General features: G+C 39.7%; 1 protein-coding gene across 10 annotated transcripts in view; it reads left to right on the top strand.

Annotated features, from left to right (window-relative positions):
- Positions 1-15,935, top strand: part of LOC105915609 (dual specificity testis-specific protein kinase 1) — a 34,337-nt gene that overhangs the window by 7,629 nt on the left and 10,773 nt on the right. For 3 of the 10 annotated variants that reach the window (XM_021309146.2, XM_021309151.2, XM_021309156.2), the window contains one exon: positions 15,118-15,308. In XM_021309146.2, the coding sequence (XP_021164821.2) occupies positions 15,118-15,308 (191 nt within the window). Of the gene's footprint in view, positions 1-5,253; positions 5,356-14,078; positions 14,141-15,114; positions 15,309-15,935 lie in introns of those variants that run through there. The other 7 variants (XM_021309131.2, XM_036144668.1, XM_012849776.3 and 4 more) reach the window with 5 other exon arrangements.

Genomic DNA, 15,935 nt, shown 5'->3' with positions numbered 1-15,935 from the left:
CCTTTTCTTTAAAATTTTCCGCACAACGATATTATTGCAGCAACATCACAACTGAAGGATTAATGCAATTGGTTTAGAACACTAGATCAAGCCAAATTGTCTATGGACCTTACAAGCCTAAACCATATATATAAACCGTGGCTGTACATATGTTTGACTCAACTAAATGATTTCAGAATCAGATTGTTTTGAGAGAAAAAAACAAGTTGACAACGTCTCCCTTGCATCACTGAACTCTAACAATGTAAATAAAACTCTCAGAACTTTTATTGGGCTGGTGCCACTTTTCTACATTTTCCTTTCAGAGGCAGAAATATTTGTTTTGGTCAGTTTCACCAAATAAAAGCCAACTCTCAATAGCGTCTCTTTCAGTTTTAATATGGATGCATTCTTGGAAAGATAAGAGAGAGGGGAGAGGGGCACATGGGAGAAATCTGAGATTTCTATATCAACAAACGTTTTGGCAGCCATCTTCATTTTTTTCTTTACAGAATTGAATAAGTGGACTATTGAGTACTAAATATGAAAGAAGAGTAAATACCCACATGAAAAGGCTTTCTCTACTTATTGAGCTGTAGAATAAACAGTAGCATTCTCCTGTTTATTATAGTCATATTCAATAAATTTGTATATGGGTTCCACTGAGGCTCATCTGTCAGATTTAAAATACCTTTGATGAGATATTCTAATCTGTCACACTCTGTCAGAATTAAACAAATGGTAAAGGCTGGTAATAATCTCCCCATGAAACACAGTCAGGTCCAGTGACCATTCTTGCTGTCTTGATGCCTCACTGCGTTAAGTCTGTGCTCTCCCCTTGTTTTTCCACCAACACATCACTGCAGAGGGGAATGCTGGTTGGGTGGATTCTGGAATGGCAGTTTTAGATGGTGTGCACCACATCCCTCATCTCCAGCAGTCATGGGATTAGAGGCGGGGTACCCCCCTGGACAGGTTGCTGATCCATCACAGGGCAGCAATAAGAACATGTGTAGATACATCTACACCATACAGAGAAGTTAATAGCTTACCTTCCAGTGAAACATCTGCTTCACCATAGAGTACAGTATAGGTCGTTCATCATGGATTTCGTGGACTGGTGTGAGAGCAATGACACGTGCCTGAACACCGGTAAGACGAAGGAGATGGAGATCAACGTTAGGAGAAGGACACTACCTCACATTCAGGGGGAGGACATTGAGTTAGTGGGCAGTTTTAAGTACCTGGGAGGGCACCTCAATAATAAGCTGAACTGGTCCCATAATACTGATGCCTTGTACATAAAGGACCAGAGTTGACTTCATCTTCTGAGGAGACTGAGGTCCTTTGGCATGAGCAGGCCTTTGCTCAGAACATTTTATGATCATGTGGTAGCCTCTGCCATCTTTTATGCTGTTGTCTGTTGGGCCTCAGACACTATGGAGAGAGAGGAAGAGACGAAACAAGCTGGTTAGGAGGGCCAGCTCTGTCCTGGGATGCCCACTCGACTCTATGGAGGTGGTGGGGGAGAGGAGGATGTTAGCCAGGCTCACGTCCATCATGGGAAACACCTGTCACCCACTGCACTGGACTGTAGAGGAGCTTACCAGCTCCTTTAGTGGCCAACTGAGACACCTTCTTTGCAGAAAGGAGCACTACCGTAGAGTACCCGTCTGAGTGGAGTTCAAAGTCACACCCTTTGTCAGTTAGTTAGTGTTACACACAGTGTGTTTCAAACCCCCTTATCACTCTCAGAGGTGGTCTCAAACCTTCAGCAGGAGAGTCAAAGAAAAGCTAGCCAATGAGCAACAATGTCCGGTCAGAATGTGTACTAGCAAGCTGCCAGTGACCTGCTGAAGTCCCCCCCCCCCCACCGCCCCAAGTGTAAGATTTTTCTTACACAGCATGAACCTGATAAACTTTGCAGTTTGGCTTAAGCACCGGATGAGTACAGGGTTGTCGAAGTGGTGAGAACCTGTTGACAGGAACAGAGATACACTGTGTGGTCTCCTCGTTTTTCATGACCTCTAACACTGTCTCCATCCCACTCCCCCATCTTATACAAGTGACATGTTGTTCTCAGAGAGAAGTGATCTCTGCTGGAAAATAGACAGAGTGAAGCATCACTGTCTGCTGGCATTCTCAAAGCGGCCGGGGAATCAGTCTGTTGTGTAACAAAATGTGTCCAGTGTGTTTAGATGGCTGCATAACCACAGAGCTAGAGGCTGGTGGGGGTGGACCGTGTACAATTCCCTAAAGGCCTTAATGCATTTAGAAAAACACTGTGGTTTATGATGTTTACAACCATTATCAGAACATCAGGAGTTTCTACTACATAAACACAGTTTTATCTGTTCACTTTGATTCAGTCCAGTTTATTTACATTAACAATTCCATTTACAGTCGGCTTTGCATTGTTTGTTTCAGTATCTCACTTCCTTTTGAATTGAATCTGATTCTATACCTTTGGTCTGTCAAATGTTGTGGAGTCTTAGTACCAAGATAAGAAGGCTTGTCTTGGTTGGGTCTTTTCTTTCTGAACACCCTTCTACCACTGAGTCCTTACTAAGTCATAAAATGATGGAAATCCTGCTTCCGAAATACAACAGTATATATTAAGCTCAGCCAAAATTTAGAAACTGGTTTGGGAAACAATGTAATCCCCATGCTTCCATTGGAGGTAAATAGGATGTAGCAGCAAATATCATAAATTGTGAGGCCGTTTATAAATTCTAGTATGTTTCTCTGAAGCATTTGGCTGCATTGTAACACAATGCTCTGGAGGAAACGGTTGCCAGTCAAAAGTCTAATTTCTTTAAAAATTACAGTACAGTATAGTTAGGGTGAAGTTTTATGTTTCAGCTTGGTTTATGTCATACTTGCCGTTTTAATTAAACTTTACAGGAAATAAATAAAAAAAGAAAGTCCACGTTTATTTCCTTATCACCTAATATACATCAAGTATTCTGAATTATGAGAACTTATCTTTTAAACCTCACATTGATAAACTGGTTTCGAAGCTGGAACTTAAATTGGGTTTCTTTTTTAAAACAAAGTGTTTCTCTCATCAGGTCAGAAAAACAGTTGATCACTTCAACCTTTCTCTCCCCGATGGATTATGGAGATCTGTTATTCATGAACGATTGCAGCTATGGTGTACGTCACAGTACTTTCTATGCTAAAATAAATTGTCCATCTGTATTTGTCTGCAGACTGGCTCACTGGATGATATTTTTTTTTTATCTAGAAATGCATTCTTGGGCTTTTCCCTATATATTTATACTTATTTCTATGAAGCAGCCTCAGCAATTAAAATCTGCGCTCTCATGACATCATTCTAGTGCAGTTTCCAAAAGGCAGAACTGGATTGGGTACAAAGGCCTTTACATTTTCTGCCCCTGCTACCTGGAATAAAATGCAAAATGATTTAAAACAGTCATTTCTTATAACTTTGGGTGAATTCAAGTCAACTGCAACTGCCGAGTGTTTAATGCTGTATGATACAGGGTGTTTCAGGAAATGTAAAAAAGTTGTCTATGTGTCTTATTTATTGGTTAGGTTGTTTTCTCTTCTCTTTCTCTTTCACCCTTTCTCCTTTTTTCTCTCTCTTCTACCTTGTTGCTTTAGTGTCCATATAACATGAAATATTTCCTGCATTCATTAGAATAAAGTTTCTTGCATGTATAAATCAAGCAGAGCACTATGGCCAAAGCGGTAAGGCTCTGCTTGTGAAAGTAAAATCTGTTGGGCTCTTTTTGGCATTAAGACAACAATTGTTATTGCCACATTGCCAGACAGGACACTATTAAAAAAAAAAAAAAAACATTGTATGCTTTACGCTGCTGCCTTGGCCTGGTCACTTTTGGAAAAGAGGTTTGAATCTCCATCCATCCATTTTCTGACACACTTAATCCCTCATGGGGTGCTGGTGCCTATCTCCAGCATTCACCGGGCAAGTGGTGGGGTACACCCTGGACAGGTCGCCAGTCTGTCTCAGGGCAACAGAGAGACAAACAGGACAAACAACCATTCACACCTAAGGGCAATTTAGAGAGACCAAATAACTTAACAGTCATGTTTTTGGACTGTGGGAGGAAGCCAGAGTACTCAGAGAGAACCCATGCATCCACAGGGAGAACATGCAAACTCCATGCAGAAAGATCCAGGGTTGGATTTGAACCCAGGACCTTCTTGCTGCAAGGCAATAGTGCTACCCTCTGCACCACTGTGCAGCCCATGGTTTGGATCTCATCTACTCTAACTAGTATCCTTTATTTAACCAAAAAAAACTAAATGAGGTTTGAATCTCATTTAGTTTTTCCTGGTCAAATAAAGGATACTAGTTAATGCTTGTTAGGTTCTGATTGGACCAAAAACTGAATTATAGGAGGTGGAGGCAAGCATAAGTTCCTCAAAATGCAATGGTTCAACATTCCCATGACGTGTCTCTTCGGCATTTCCTACCCACAACTTCTAAAGTCCTCCATGTAGCCAGGGTTGCAACAGTAACCTCTTGGTATTAGGTGGTGTACCACAGAGCACAGCATATTATTGCCATGATACCCAGTATAGGGTTGTGTCTAAAATGCTTCTATCCTATTCTGGGTTTTTCAAATATGACTGGGAATTATTTAATATCTAATCCTACTCCAAACTCAACACAATAATGTTGATGGAAAAATACAAAATACACAAAAATAAAAAACGGAAAATATGAAATAGCCTAATCTAAGATGGATATACAAGACAACAGGTAAACAAATTATGACAATGTGGTCAAAGCATCTCCACATCTTATGAGGTTTTCCGGTTTGCAGGGGTCAGCATCTATTAAAAGTGGCCCAAAGAAGGAACAGGAGTGAACGAGCGACAGGGTCATCACACAGACGGATCCATGTGGTCTGATTCAACAGAAAAGCTAATGTAATCCAAATTACCGAATACACAGTGCAACACCTATTGCATGCAGGGACTGATTAGCACAAAGTCAGGATGTCAGTGCAGGTGATAATGTTTTGCCTGACTGGTCTGCTCAGTCATGTCTAAGTGCTTCAGCTCTGTGCTATACATAACTTGTGTTACTTAGGAGTCAGTTGTCATAGAGGTCCACAAATAACACATAGTACATAACCATTTCATGATGATGAGATTGGCAAGCCCAGACCTCTTGACCTTGCTTGCCATAGAGCTCACATTGCACCTGACCTCAACTTCTCTCCTTGCAAGTGGTGGGGCCATGAGAAGATGGCTTCTAGTAGCTTTATTTGGGGGCTGGAGCTACCCAGATCCCAGGAGCCAAAGCTCAGACCTCAGGGACTTACTAGGAAGCTCACCCCCCAGGCCTGGGTCCAGGAGTGCTCTCCTTTTCTGGATGAGGTACAATGTTTTTCATGGAATATGTCCGTTGATCCAAAGAGTTCCTTGTATTTTGTTTGCGAGTGTTGATTGAATGCAGTGGGAGAAAGAAAGATGTGAGCTTTCTCTACAGTTATCAGGACAGTACTCTGGTTTGGCGTGGTGGAAAACGCGCTGAGTCGAAAAGGCCCAACCACCTACAGTCCAGTCCTCACCTATTGTTCTGAGATCATTGCAAATAGAATGAAATGCTCCGAATGGCCCTGTAGAGATGGGTTGAACATTGGGTTTTCTCTTGGACCTGTTACCTTTATGACCCATAATGTAATGGTATTGTTTTGCTGCAGGAGGGACTGGTGCACTTGACAAAATAGATGGCATCATGAGAAAAGAGCATTATGTGGCAATTCTGAAGCAATATTTCAAGACATCAGCAAGAAAGTTGAAGCTTTGGCGCAAATGGGTCTTCCAAATGGACAGTGACCTGAAGCATACAGCTGGTTACAAAGTAGCTTAAGTTTTTCAAGTGGCCATCCCAAAGCCCTGATCGCAGTCCTAATGAACATTGATGGGCAGAGCAGAGAAGGTATGTATGAGCAAGATGGCCTACAAACTGGGCTCAGTTACAACTGTATGACCAAAGTCATACAGTATAAAGACAAGGGTACCAAATATTAACAAAAATGTAAGTAAACTTCTTATTGTCTTTATTACTTCTCAAGCAAGTAATGAAGCAATGTCTGTATCTCTCTTATTATTCTAGCATTTAGGAAATAGAAATAATTTCGGTAATCCTAACGGAACTAACACAGCAAAGGTTTCTTCAAATTTCATGTATGACAGTGAAACAAACATGTATTTTTTATATATTGTATGTAAACTTTTAGTTTCACCTACAATTTAGCTCAAACTGCTTAAGAATTTCCTGCTGACAGAAAGGTGTCACAATACAGAGCTTTGCAGTTTGTTGCATATGGAGCTGAATAGGTGTAGATGAATTAGGGGAATAATGCTATTCCTGCTGAGTGTATTCAGTAGCATGCCGTGTCTAGAACCAGCAAAGAGGCTTCTGACTCTGGATATTCTTCATGGTCATGTTTATAGCTAAGAGGTGACATATTTTCTGTAATGGTTGTTTTTCTTGTCCCATGACACACAGGCAGGCAGTCCTTTCTGCACTCTGTGTGTCATTGGTATCGTTTACTCCTTCTTGGTGTTAAGAGACACAGTTCAGTTTTTTCCACGCATATAATCTGTATCATGATCACGTAAAGTGAGAATCCTAGATCTAACCACTGTGACATCACCTAATGACGTGACGTCCCCTGACAGCTTCACATAGGACATAAGCTTTAATGTGCATAAACACATCTGACTCCCTGTCTGATCTTTGCATTTCCTTGCCATGATCTCTTGTTCAGATGCTTAGCTCTGAGGGAAATAATCTTGCTTTGGTGTGAAATATTGAAACTTGAGGGAGTGACATGGAAGCCTTTCTGGGAAAGACATCTGTGTTGTTTTGGGAAGCCTTGATATAGTTTGTTTGCTAGGGCACAGGTCATGTTCACAGCTAGGTGACAGTTCCTTTCCTAACTTCTGCTTGTCTAACCTTCCCACTTTGAGCGTGTAAGGAAAATAAAAAAGGAAACACTGTTGACATACTCTGCTATAAAGTGCAATGCCTGTAAAACTAACAATGTGTTTGGTGTTTTTTACAACAGACCAACAATAAGAAACGCACAACTCTGAAGTGGAAGGAAAATGAATCTAAAGCAATTCCTACTGCCTATTCCATTCTGATTTCCACTGGGCTCAGTCATCGGTGAGGGCCATAAGGATTGTGGTTCTGCCACAGGGCAATGCGAAGAAATGTTTAAATATCCGGAGAAAGTCACAGAGGCTTGGAAATATCCCAATTTATCCGGAAAACACATTTCTGAGCAGAAAATTATCCTTCTTTTGTTTAAATAAAAGCAGCAGTTGTGTAAGGTAAAAAAAAGTACAGGCCTATGTGCTGATGTTCTACAGGGTCTGACCATTTGCTGAACTCTCACAACATAGGTATTCATATAAATATGGACTTTGTGAGAGGTTTAACTGTGCACCCGCTTTCTTTACTTTGATGCGGCGAAATAAAATCTAGTTCAAATAATTGCCCTCAGCAGGGCATATCATAAATATAGTCCACATGATGTAATATAATCTCACTGTAAAGTGAACAAAATAAGAATATTTCCCAATCAACCTTTAACGTTTTGCAGGAGAGTTTTGAGGCAATATGTTTTTCTAGCATTGAAATTAGAGCAAAGTACACTCCAAACAACTAAGGCAGAAAAGCAGACCAGATGATGAGAAAGAACAGAGAAGAGAGACACAGAATGTCAGATTCAATGACTGCACTGTAAGCATTTCTTTCTGACAGCGTTTGAGCTATAATTGTTTGGTCTGAAGCAATTTGAACAAAAGCAGCATGAATAGCTGGGGTTGAGTCCCCCGACTTGATTGTTAAAAGCTTGTTGATTGTGTTAGCGTGTCAGCACGCGCTTTCCACCGGCGTCACTGTGGGGGCCAGCGAGGCGACTGTAGACTGAACAGTCTGACCTTCTCTGCTCTCATGCTAGTGCACTGTGGCTGATGTAAAATCCAGGCTTAACCAAATGGAGAACGATAATTAATTACAGTCACAAAGAATATTACAGCAGCATGGGAACACATGTGAAAAGTACTGTCTATTGAGAATTGATAAAGAAATATACAGTGCTGTGAAAAAAGATATATGTCCCCTTCTGTTTTCTTTGTTGTCACACTTAAATGTGACATAAAAACAAACACATTTTAATCAGACAAAATAAAACTTGAGTAAATACACAAAACAGGTTTAATTATATTTATTGAATTAACTAGCTATCTAAATAATAGCCAAATCTAAAACAAAGCAAGAATAGATATAAAAAAGTAATTGGCATCTATGAGTCCGAATACAATCACATAGCCATTTTGACTGTAGCGTCACAATGGCACGGTATCATAAACAATCATGACATATAGCTGGTGTGTTCATAGCAGCTAAACAGAAATAAACAAAGGGTTAGAAGATGGCCTGTTCACCCCTTGCTTACAGAAAGATTCAAATATGACGAATAGTTTGTTTGTAAAGCTCATAGGGATCTTTTTAAAGGGGAATAATGTAATACTGACACCTAATGTCTCATAATAGTACAACAGCTCACCAGTAACAACAATCTAATATGCTGTTTCTCAATGGTCCATTGCTGCTGTGAAACCCCAATTAAATTTGTACTTCCACAGGATACATATATGATGTTGCATTCTGCTGTATTTCTGGTTCACTTCTCTTACTGGTTTTTATGTTTGCAGACTGCTGCTCTTTTGCCAAAATAAAGTACCAAATGCTGCGCTCTATTTTGGAAACCTTAGGAACTCTTAGGACACACCCTCTCTAAATCTTTCTGAAGGCTTTTGGACTCCGATGGACCACAGTGGGCTCCACTATCCACACATGGGGAAAACAAGGAACTGTGGGGGAAGTCTATAGAGAAGCTGACCAACCAAAATTACTCCAAAAGGGCAATCAGCGATTGATGCCAAATGGTTTCCAAAAAAATGCAAAAAAACCCATAAGAACATAAAGTTCTACCTGCCTTACTGCTTCAGCAAAGGTCAGGGTTCATGACTTAACAACAAGAAAGAGACTGAACATTAATTGGCAAGTTCCAATGCTGAAAAGCAGCTGGTCAACCCCCACAGTTCCATCTCAACTTTACCCCCCAAAAAGTCTTGATTATCCAAAAGACTTTCAGGAATATGTTTTGTGCTCTGATGGAACCCAAGTTGAACTTTTTTGGAGGTGTGTTTCATGTTACATTCGCTATAAAAGTAATCATTTTAGAAAAAGTACACCACAGCATGAGTGAAACCTGGTGGTGCTAATGTGATGGTCTTTGGCACCTTTGATGCTTAACACACAGATATAGCATAAAATGGATAAGGGAAAGGAATAGCACTAATCTAGAAGATATTCATAATGTGATTAGAAAAGATTGCTAGAAAATCAAAGATCTAAAGGAAGAGAATTTCAGCCAGGCCTAGAACAATGTAATTAACAACATGAGGCAGGATTATGATTCATTTACTAACTGAATTATCTGACCTAATAAATTATTTACCAAGAAGCTTTCTTCTTACCTCACTTCATCTTGCTGTGATATGGTCTTAATAGTATCGGCTCCCATTGCTCAACAGCTTTCTAAAAATAACGGGGAGAGATGCTGGCCAGTATCCACATTTCTTTTTGTTTTTGAGTCTTTTATTAACAAAACTGTGTTGAACACTTCTAGAGACAATTACATTCACCGTTACTTCCACAAACAGTGCGCTGCTCTGTGACGCTTTGCAGTCTTGAACCGTTCAGAGAGCTGTATGATGGTGGTCATATTTAATAGTAATATGAACGACCAGCTAAAAACAAAATCAGATTTAAGCAAAAAATCATAAATGAGCATCAAGACCTGCATATAGCCTTAGATTCTGTCCTGCTCATGAAGGTGCATTTACTAAGGATGTTTAATGATAAGTGTTTTTTTCTTTCTTTCTTTGCCTCAGGCCACATAACCAGACACAAGTAACTGTCCCCTATACCTGAAAATCCATCTAACGAAAAAAAAGTTTTAGGGGTAGCCTAAACAGAGTCTAAACTTTAATCTGATAGAGGTGCTCTGACATGACCTGAAACAGTCCATCCATTTTTAAAAATCTTTCAAAATGGCTGAGATAAACAAATTCCCCACAGGCGAGAAGGTCAGAATTCCTTCACAGGGTTGACAGTTACATCATAAGGCCTTGGTGCTTTGGATAGCATTTTTTTCTCAATAAATGAAATCGTCATTTGAGCAGTGCAATTTGTATTTACTCAGCTTATTTTTATTTTACATCAAAATTTGTTTGTTGGTCTTAAACATTGAATTGGGGGGGGGGAGCAAAAGCAGTAGAAATCTTTACGGCAGCAACACAATTGACTGTAGGGTGACTGAGTTGAAAAGTATTGGGATGTTTCAAGTGAATTTCAATGCACTATACCAACATAGTTTGATGTTATAATTTAATCAAACAGAGCTCAAAGCATTGTTCTACCTTTAGATATTTGAAGCTTTAGACGTCCTACACAACTACAATCAGTATACCCTAAATGGAAAAAAGGATGTAAATCAGAGAAAGGTAGAATGCATTCTTGGAGATGTATGGTTCTGACTAAAGCAAAGAGGTGTACATATTTTTCTGTCTACTTAACAAATGGAGCATAATTAAGTCAGAAACTGATAGATGAATTGAAGCTTTTGCTGCACTTAGGGTATTACTCCATTGTGCCGTGGTGAAAAAGGATCTGCCATAGCAACCAGTTATTGACATGTGTACAGTAACTTAAATGGGACAACAGAGATATTTACTCAGCTGATCTATATATTTTCTCACCACTGTCATCATAGGTAGCAGAAACTTCCTTTATTTTGACAAAGCTAATTCAAACGATTCATATCCCAAACCCAGAAAACCCAGAAAGTTTGGAGGTTCTAAAGGAGTATTTCCTAGAGTGGTGGATAACAAATAACTGCAGAAAACAGCTATACTCGTGCATGAGTGTGAGAAAACATACTCAACTCTACACTGAAATTAGGATTGAAAGTTTTAGAATGAAATTGTTAAACTCATAGTAGTTTGCAGATTGTTCAAACAGGTATTGTTTAAGGAGCTTTAGGAAGGTACGGCTTAGCTGTTGGAGAGAGCAGTTAATCGGTGCAACGAAACAACCCCTACCATATATATGTTTAGTTGCTAATGAAGTATGTGAACATTTACAAAGATATCACATATTTAAAGCATTTCAGTCAGGCTTCAGAGCTCATCATAGCACTGAAACAGCTCTGGTGAAGGTCACTAATGATATTCTCATAGCCTCAGATAATGGACTTGTGTCACTACTTGTCCTGTTAGATCTCATGTTGCATTTGGTACAGCTGATCACAACATTCTTCTAGAAAGACTTGAGCATACTGTAGGGATTAAAGGAAAACATTAGGCTGGTTTAAATCTTATCTGTTTGACAGATTACAGTTTGTTCATGTTGATAAATCTTCTCCGAACTCCAGCGTTACTTGTGGAGTACCACAGGGCTCTGTCCTTGGGCCAATTCTCTTTACTACATCAAAACCTGGATGACTTTACATTTCCTGCTTTTAAATTCTGACAAGACAGAAGTTGTCATCTTTAGACCAGAGTCCTCAAAAAATAAACTTCTTAATCAATCACCTTATGTGGATGACATTAAATTGGCCTCTGGTAATAGAGCCAAATAAAAAAACTTGGTGTTTTTTTATCCTAGACATGTCATTTAAATCCCATATTAAACAGATTTCCAGGGTTTTCAAGGCTGGACTATATTATTTCTTTACTATCAGGAAGTCCACAAAATGCATTTTGGATCAGCCTTCAGCTGATCCAAAATGCTGCAGCAAGAGTTCTGATGAAAATAAAAAAAGGGATCATATTTCTTCAATTTTAGCTTCCCTTATTGGCTTTCTGTTAAATAAGAATAGCATTTAAAATTCTCATTCTCACTTATAACATCCTTAATATGTCAGAGCTCTGATTATCCATTATGTTCCTAACAGAGCACTTTGCTCTCAGACTGCAGGTCTGCTGGTGGTTCCTAGAGTCTCTAAAAGTAGAATGGGAGGCAGATCCTTTAGCTATCAGGCTCCTCTCCTGTGGAACCAACTCCCAGTTTTGGTCCGTGAGGCAGACACCCTGTCTACTTTTAAGGCTAAGCTTAAAACGTTCCTTTTTGATACAGTTTATAGTTAGAGTGGCTTAGGTTATCCTGAGCAATCTTTTTAGTCATCCTGCTATAGGCTTAGGCTACTGGAGGATATCAGGGTCTATTTTTCTCAATCTGCTGAGTTCTCCTACTGTTCTCCAATTTGCATTGTTTGCTGTTATTTGAACTTTTAACTTTTTGTTCTCTGTTTTTTTCTGTACATAATAGGTATACCTGGTCTGTTGTTATGTTAGCTTTGACATTAGCCAGGGGAGGCATATAACATATATAGGATTCCTGGATCAATCTGTGCTTCTTTGCTTTTTGTTTTTCTGTTTTGTCTTACCGCCAGTCAGTCACACTGAGTCTGGTTCTGCTGGAGGTTTTCCTCCCTGTTAAAGGGGAGTTTTCCTCTCCAGCCATCAACAATGCAGACGACTCTCCACTTTGGCTTTATGCTCTTTCATGAGGAGTGAATGCTGCTTGTCAAGACTTGATGCAATCTGCTGGGTTTCCTTAGATAGGAAACTTTTTGAACAAGCTTTATGATTTGATTGAATTTGACATTGTAAAGTGCCTTGAGATGACATAGGGGCTATATAAATTAGATTAAATTAAAATTTAATATATTTCCTGAACTAGAAGTTGCTGTCTGAGGTTAGTGATGACCTCAGCCTTTTTTAAGCCTCACATTATGAAGCGTCTTTGTTTCTCTCTGTAAAGTGGAAAGCACTTCGCCTCATCTATGCAGTTAATAAGTGGGACGGTGAAACCGGGCCTTTTGTTTGCTACTCTTTCATACAGGGTCGCTTTCATGCTGATAAATGCATAAATTGGCCTTTTGGCTGTCTTCTTTTGTGATCCATCAATCAGTTTAGTTGCAGTGGGGATTTCAAGGGCTTTTTTTTGCTTAATACATGCAAGAAATCACATGAAGAAGAATGCTAATAAATATACAAGTAGATATTTTTTTTCATTGGTCCAGACCCCCAGCAAGCTTGGTAACATGGTCATGCTTGTATTTGTTGTTGAGACAATTTGTCTCAAATTGTATATAAAGTGATAATTGGGAAAACTTTAGAAAGGCATTTTGTTTGCCTCTTTTGTTTATTTATGCTATTTTTGCAATATCAAAAGTGAGAATGGCCTGGGCTATAAGTAATATTGATTAGGCTTTAGAGGATAAATAAGAAATACACATTATTACAGTAATTTCCTCTTAGCCTGAAGAGTTCTATAAATACATTTCATGCAGCTTTCTTTACTCAATGGAACTGTCAGGATTTGAGTATTAGACGCCTGCCCAAAATGCAAACAGAAGTTTGATGACAGGAATAGTTGTTTTAATAAACGAAAATAATTTATAAAGCTTGCCAATACAGGGAGCAAACAGGAGGTGACACAACAGAGAATCTGAAACTGAAGGAGAGGAGTGTGGTTCAAATAAGGGAGTAAAAAACTGAGAGAAAGGCTGGAGGGCAGGTGAAAGCAATTAACAAGACAGGCAACAGGTGAACGGCATGAAGGGGGAGAAGTGCACAAGAATGACACTTCTCCCCCTGTATGGAGGTACCGAGGTCTAAACTTAAGCTAACCTACGTTATGGAACGTTTTGCCGTTCCATATTAGAAGTGCCCCTTCATTGTCTTAACTTTTAACTTTTAAAACCTTTAACTTTTAAAACTCGCCTCAAGACACAGTTTTGTCCCTTTGCTTTTAAACTCGGTATATTGACGTTAAATTTAAGCAGCTGGATGAACTCCAACTGCCCTTCAGGTGACCTCATGTTAGTGTTTGCTGATGCTCTTATATGACACACCTGTTTTCTGGTTTAGTCGACTGAGCTACTAAAGGCCCTAAGATGTCAGAAAAACTGAGGGTAATATTTTCATCATGGTAATTTTCTGTCCAGGTTTGCAGTTACATACTTTCCTGATATGGCGCAGCCCAACAACCAGCTGATGCTTCGCTTTGGTAAATGACATATTTACTTGAAAAGATGGAACAGCTGAATTTGAACTACTGGTTTCTCCTCATTTGCCTTATTTGGGGGCATATGTTTAATATACTCAGGGAAGATTATCTAACTAGTTGGTCTGTTGATCTGAGAATCATTTGAGGGTAACGTTGATGCTGAGTTACAGTCTGATACACCACTGAAATGAATAAAATCAAATATGCTTAAAAGCATGCTTTACAACACTGGTAGTAACACTACCACCACATTTCATCAGTATTACACAGATTCAATCAACAGTGAGGTTCAGGAGACTTCAGTCTATCCTTATCTATTTTTCTTGACATCAACAGATATTTATTCATAGGTAAAGTTTTTTTTGCAGGACAGCGGTAACATGTCACTCCATCACAGGTTCGTAAGGCTAAGAAAGCCCGACAATCTCTGACATGTCACCCGACATGCTCTTCGCTTGATTGCTAGATTTCTACGACGAATCTGACCCGATACAGGTCAGGCTCATGTCTGGGCGAAGTTGCTCACATGACACAGACAGCCAGGGAGCTGCTGCTCCCTGTCCATTATTCTCAGGGCCTAAGAGGAAAACCCAGATTTGAATGACAAAATGCACGCTCAATAAAACAGTTTTGCATGTGGTACACAAGAAAATAAGCCATGATTGTTAAACCTGGGCCATGGGAACATGGACATGTGTCTTGCTGAGGGTGCAGCTGGCATAAGCACGGACAGTCAACCTATAACAGGTATTGATAGCAGAGTTTTATTAGGAGCTCCAATTAACAATTATTTAAAAAAGCCAATTAGATTCCTTGTATTGGATTAGAACATTTTGCAGCAACCCATAAAATGGTGTTATCTGATCCTACAAGGAAAAAGAAACAAGATGTGATCCCCTATTTTCTTCTAAAAGTGATTGCTCTCTGTGTTTTTTATTCATCATGAAACCTAACTATGTACCCTCCTTTTCCAGCAGACATCTCCAGGATGTGTGATGTGGACACGTCCTCAGAGCCCACCAGTCCCACCCTGTACGCGGAGTCTCCAGACGAGTACTACCATGTGGACCGCTGGCAGAAGCTCCGTACAGCCGTGCGCAAGTTGGAGTTCTGGGAAAACTTCCGAGCTGAACTCATTGGGAGCGGTTTCTTCTCCAGAGTCTACAAGGTATTCCATCTGTCCCTCCACCCCCTGATTTGCATGTGGCTGGATGTGAGTTGCCATCAAAGCTTGCTTTGTTTGAGACTCTAATAAGGACATTCTTGCCATTCTGTGATTGGCCCACCAGCGTTAGAAACTGTGTGGGCACAAAACTTTCCCACCTTACATAATTCTCTTTTTGAAGCTGATTTTGCTGCACAACAACAGAGGGAGCAAGCTGTCTGAAATGTTGGCGATGAAATGATCTGGAATTAGGATGCAGAGTTTGTTTGGAATAATTAAAGGTTTAATTTGTCCAGAGTGAGTAAGACTGGGAAGCCGTTTTTTTTTCTCTCATCTTAAATAATGATTTTCATATCCAATTAAGACCTCTGCTTCACACTCTCCCTGCTCCTTTCTCTATGCTAACCTTTTCATCCTAATCATTCAGTCCTAAACAGTCAACTTATGTGTTCCTATTTCACTTGATTGGAAATGTAACTCCTAACTACTTAAATACCTCATTATCAGTAAACCAATCTATAGCAGTCTATATTTCAACCATTCGTCCTTATTGTTACTTTTGGTTTTCATTTTTGCTAAGGGGCAGCTAGGGAATGCTTGTCTGCTGAGACAAGACAGGCGGTCTGAGTC

Source organism: Fundulus heteroclitus, chromosome 12 (genome assembly GCF_011125445.2).
Source record: "Fundulus heteroclitus isolate FHET01 chromosome 12, MU-UCD_Fhet_4.1, whole genome shotgun sequence".
Lineage (NCBI taxonomy): Eukaryota > Metazoa > Chordata > Actinopteri > Cyprinodontiformes > Fundulidae > Fundulus > Fundulus heteroclitus.
Note: the sequence above shows the minus strand (reverse complement) of the source record. Positions and strands in the feature narration are given on the sequence as shown.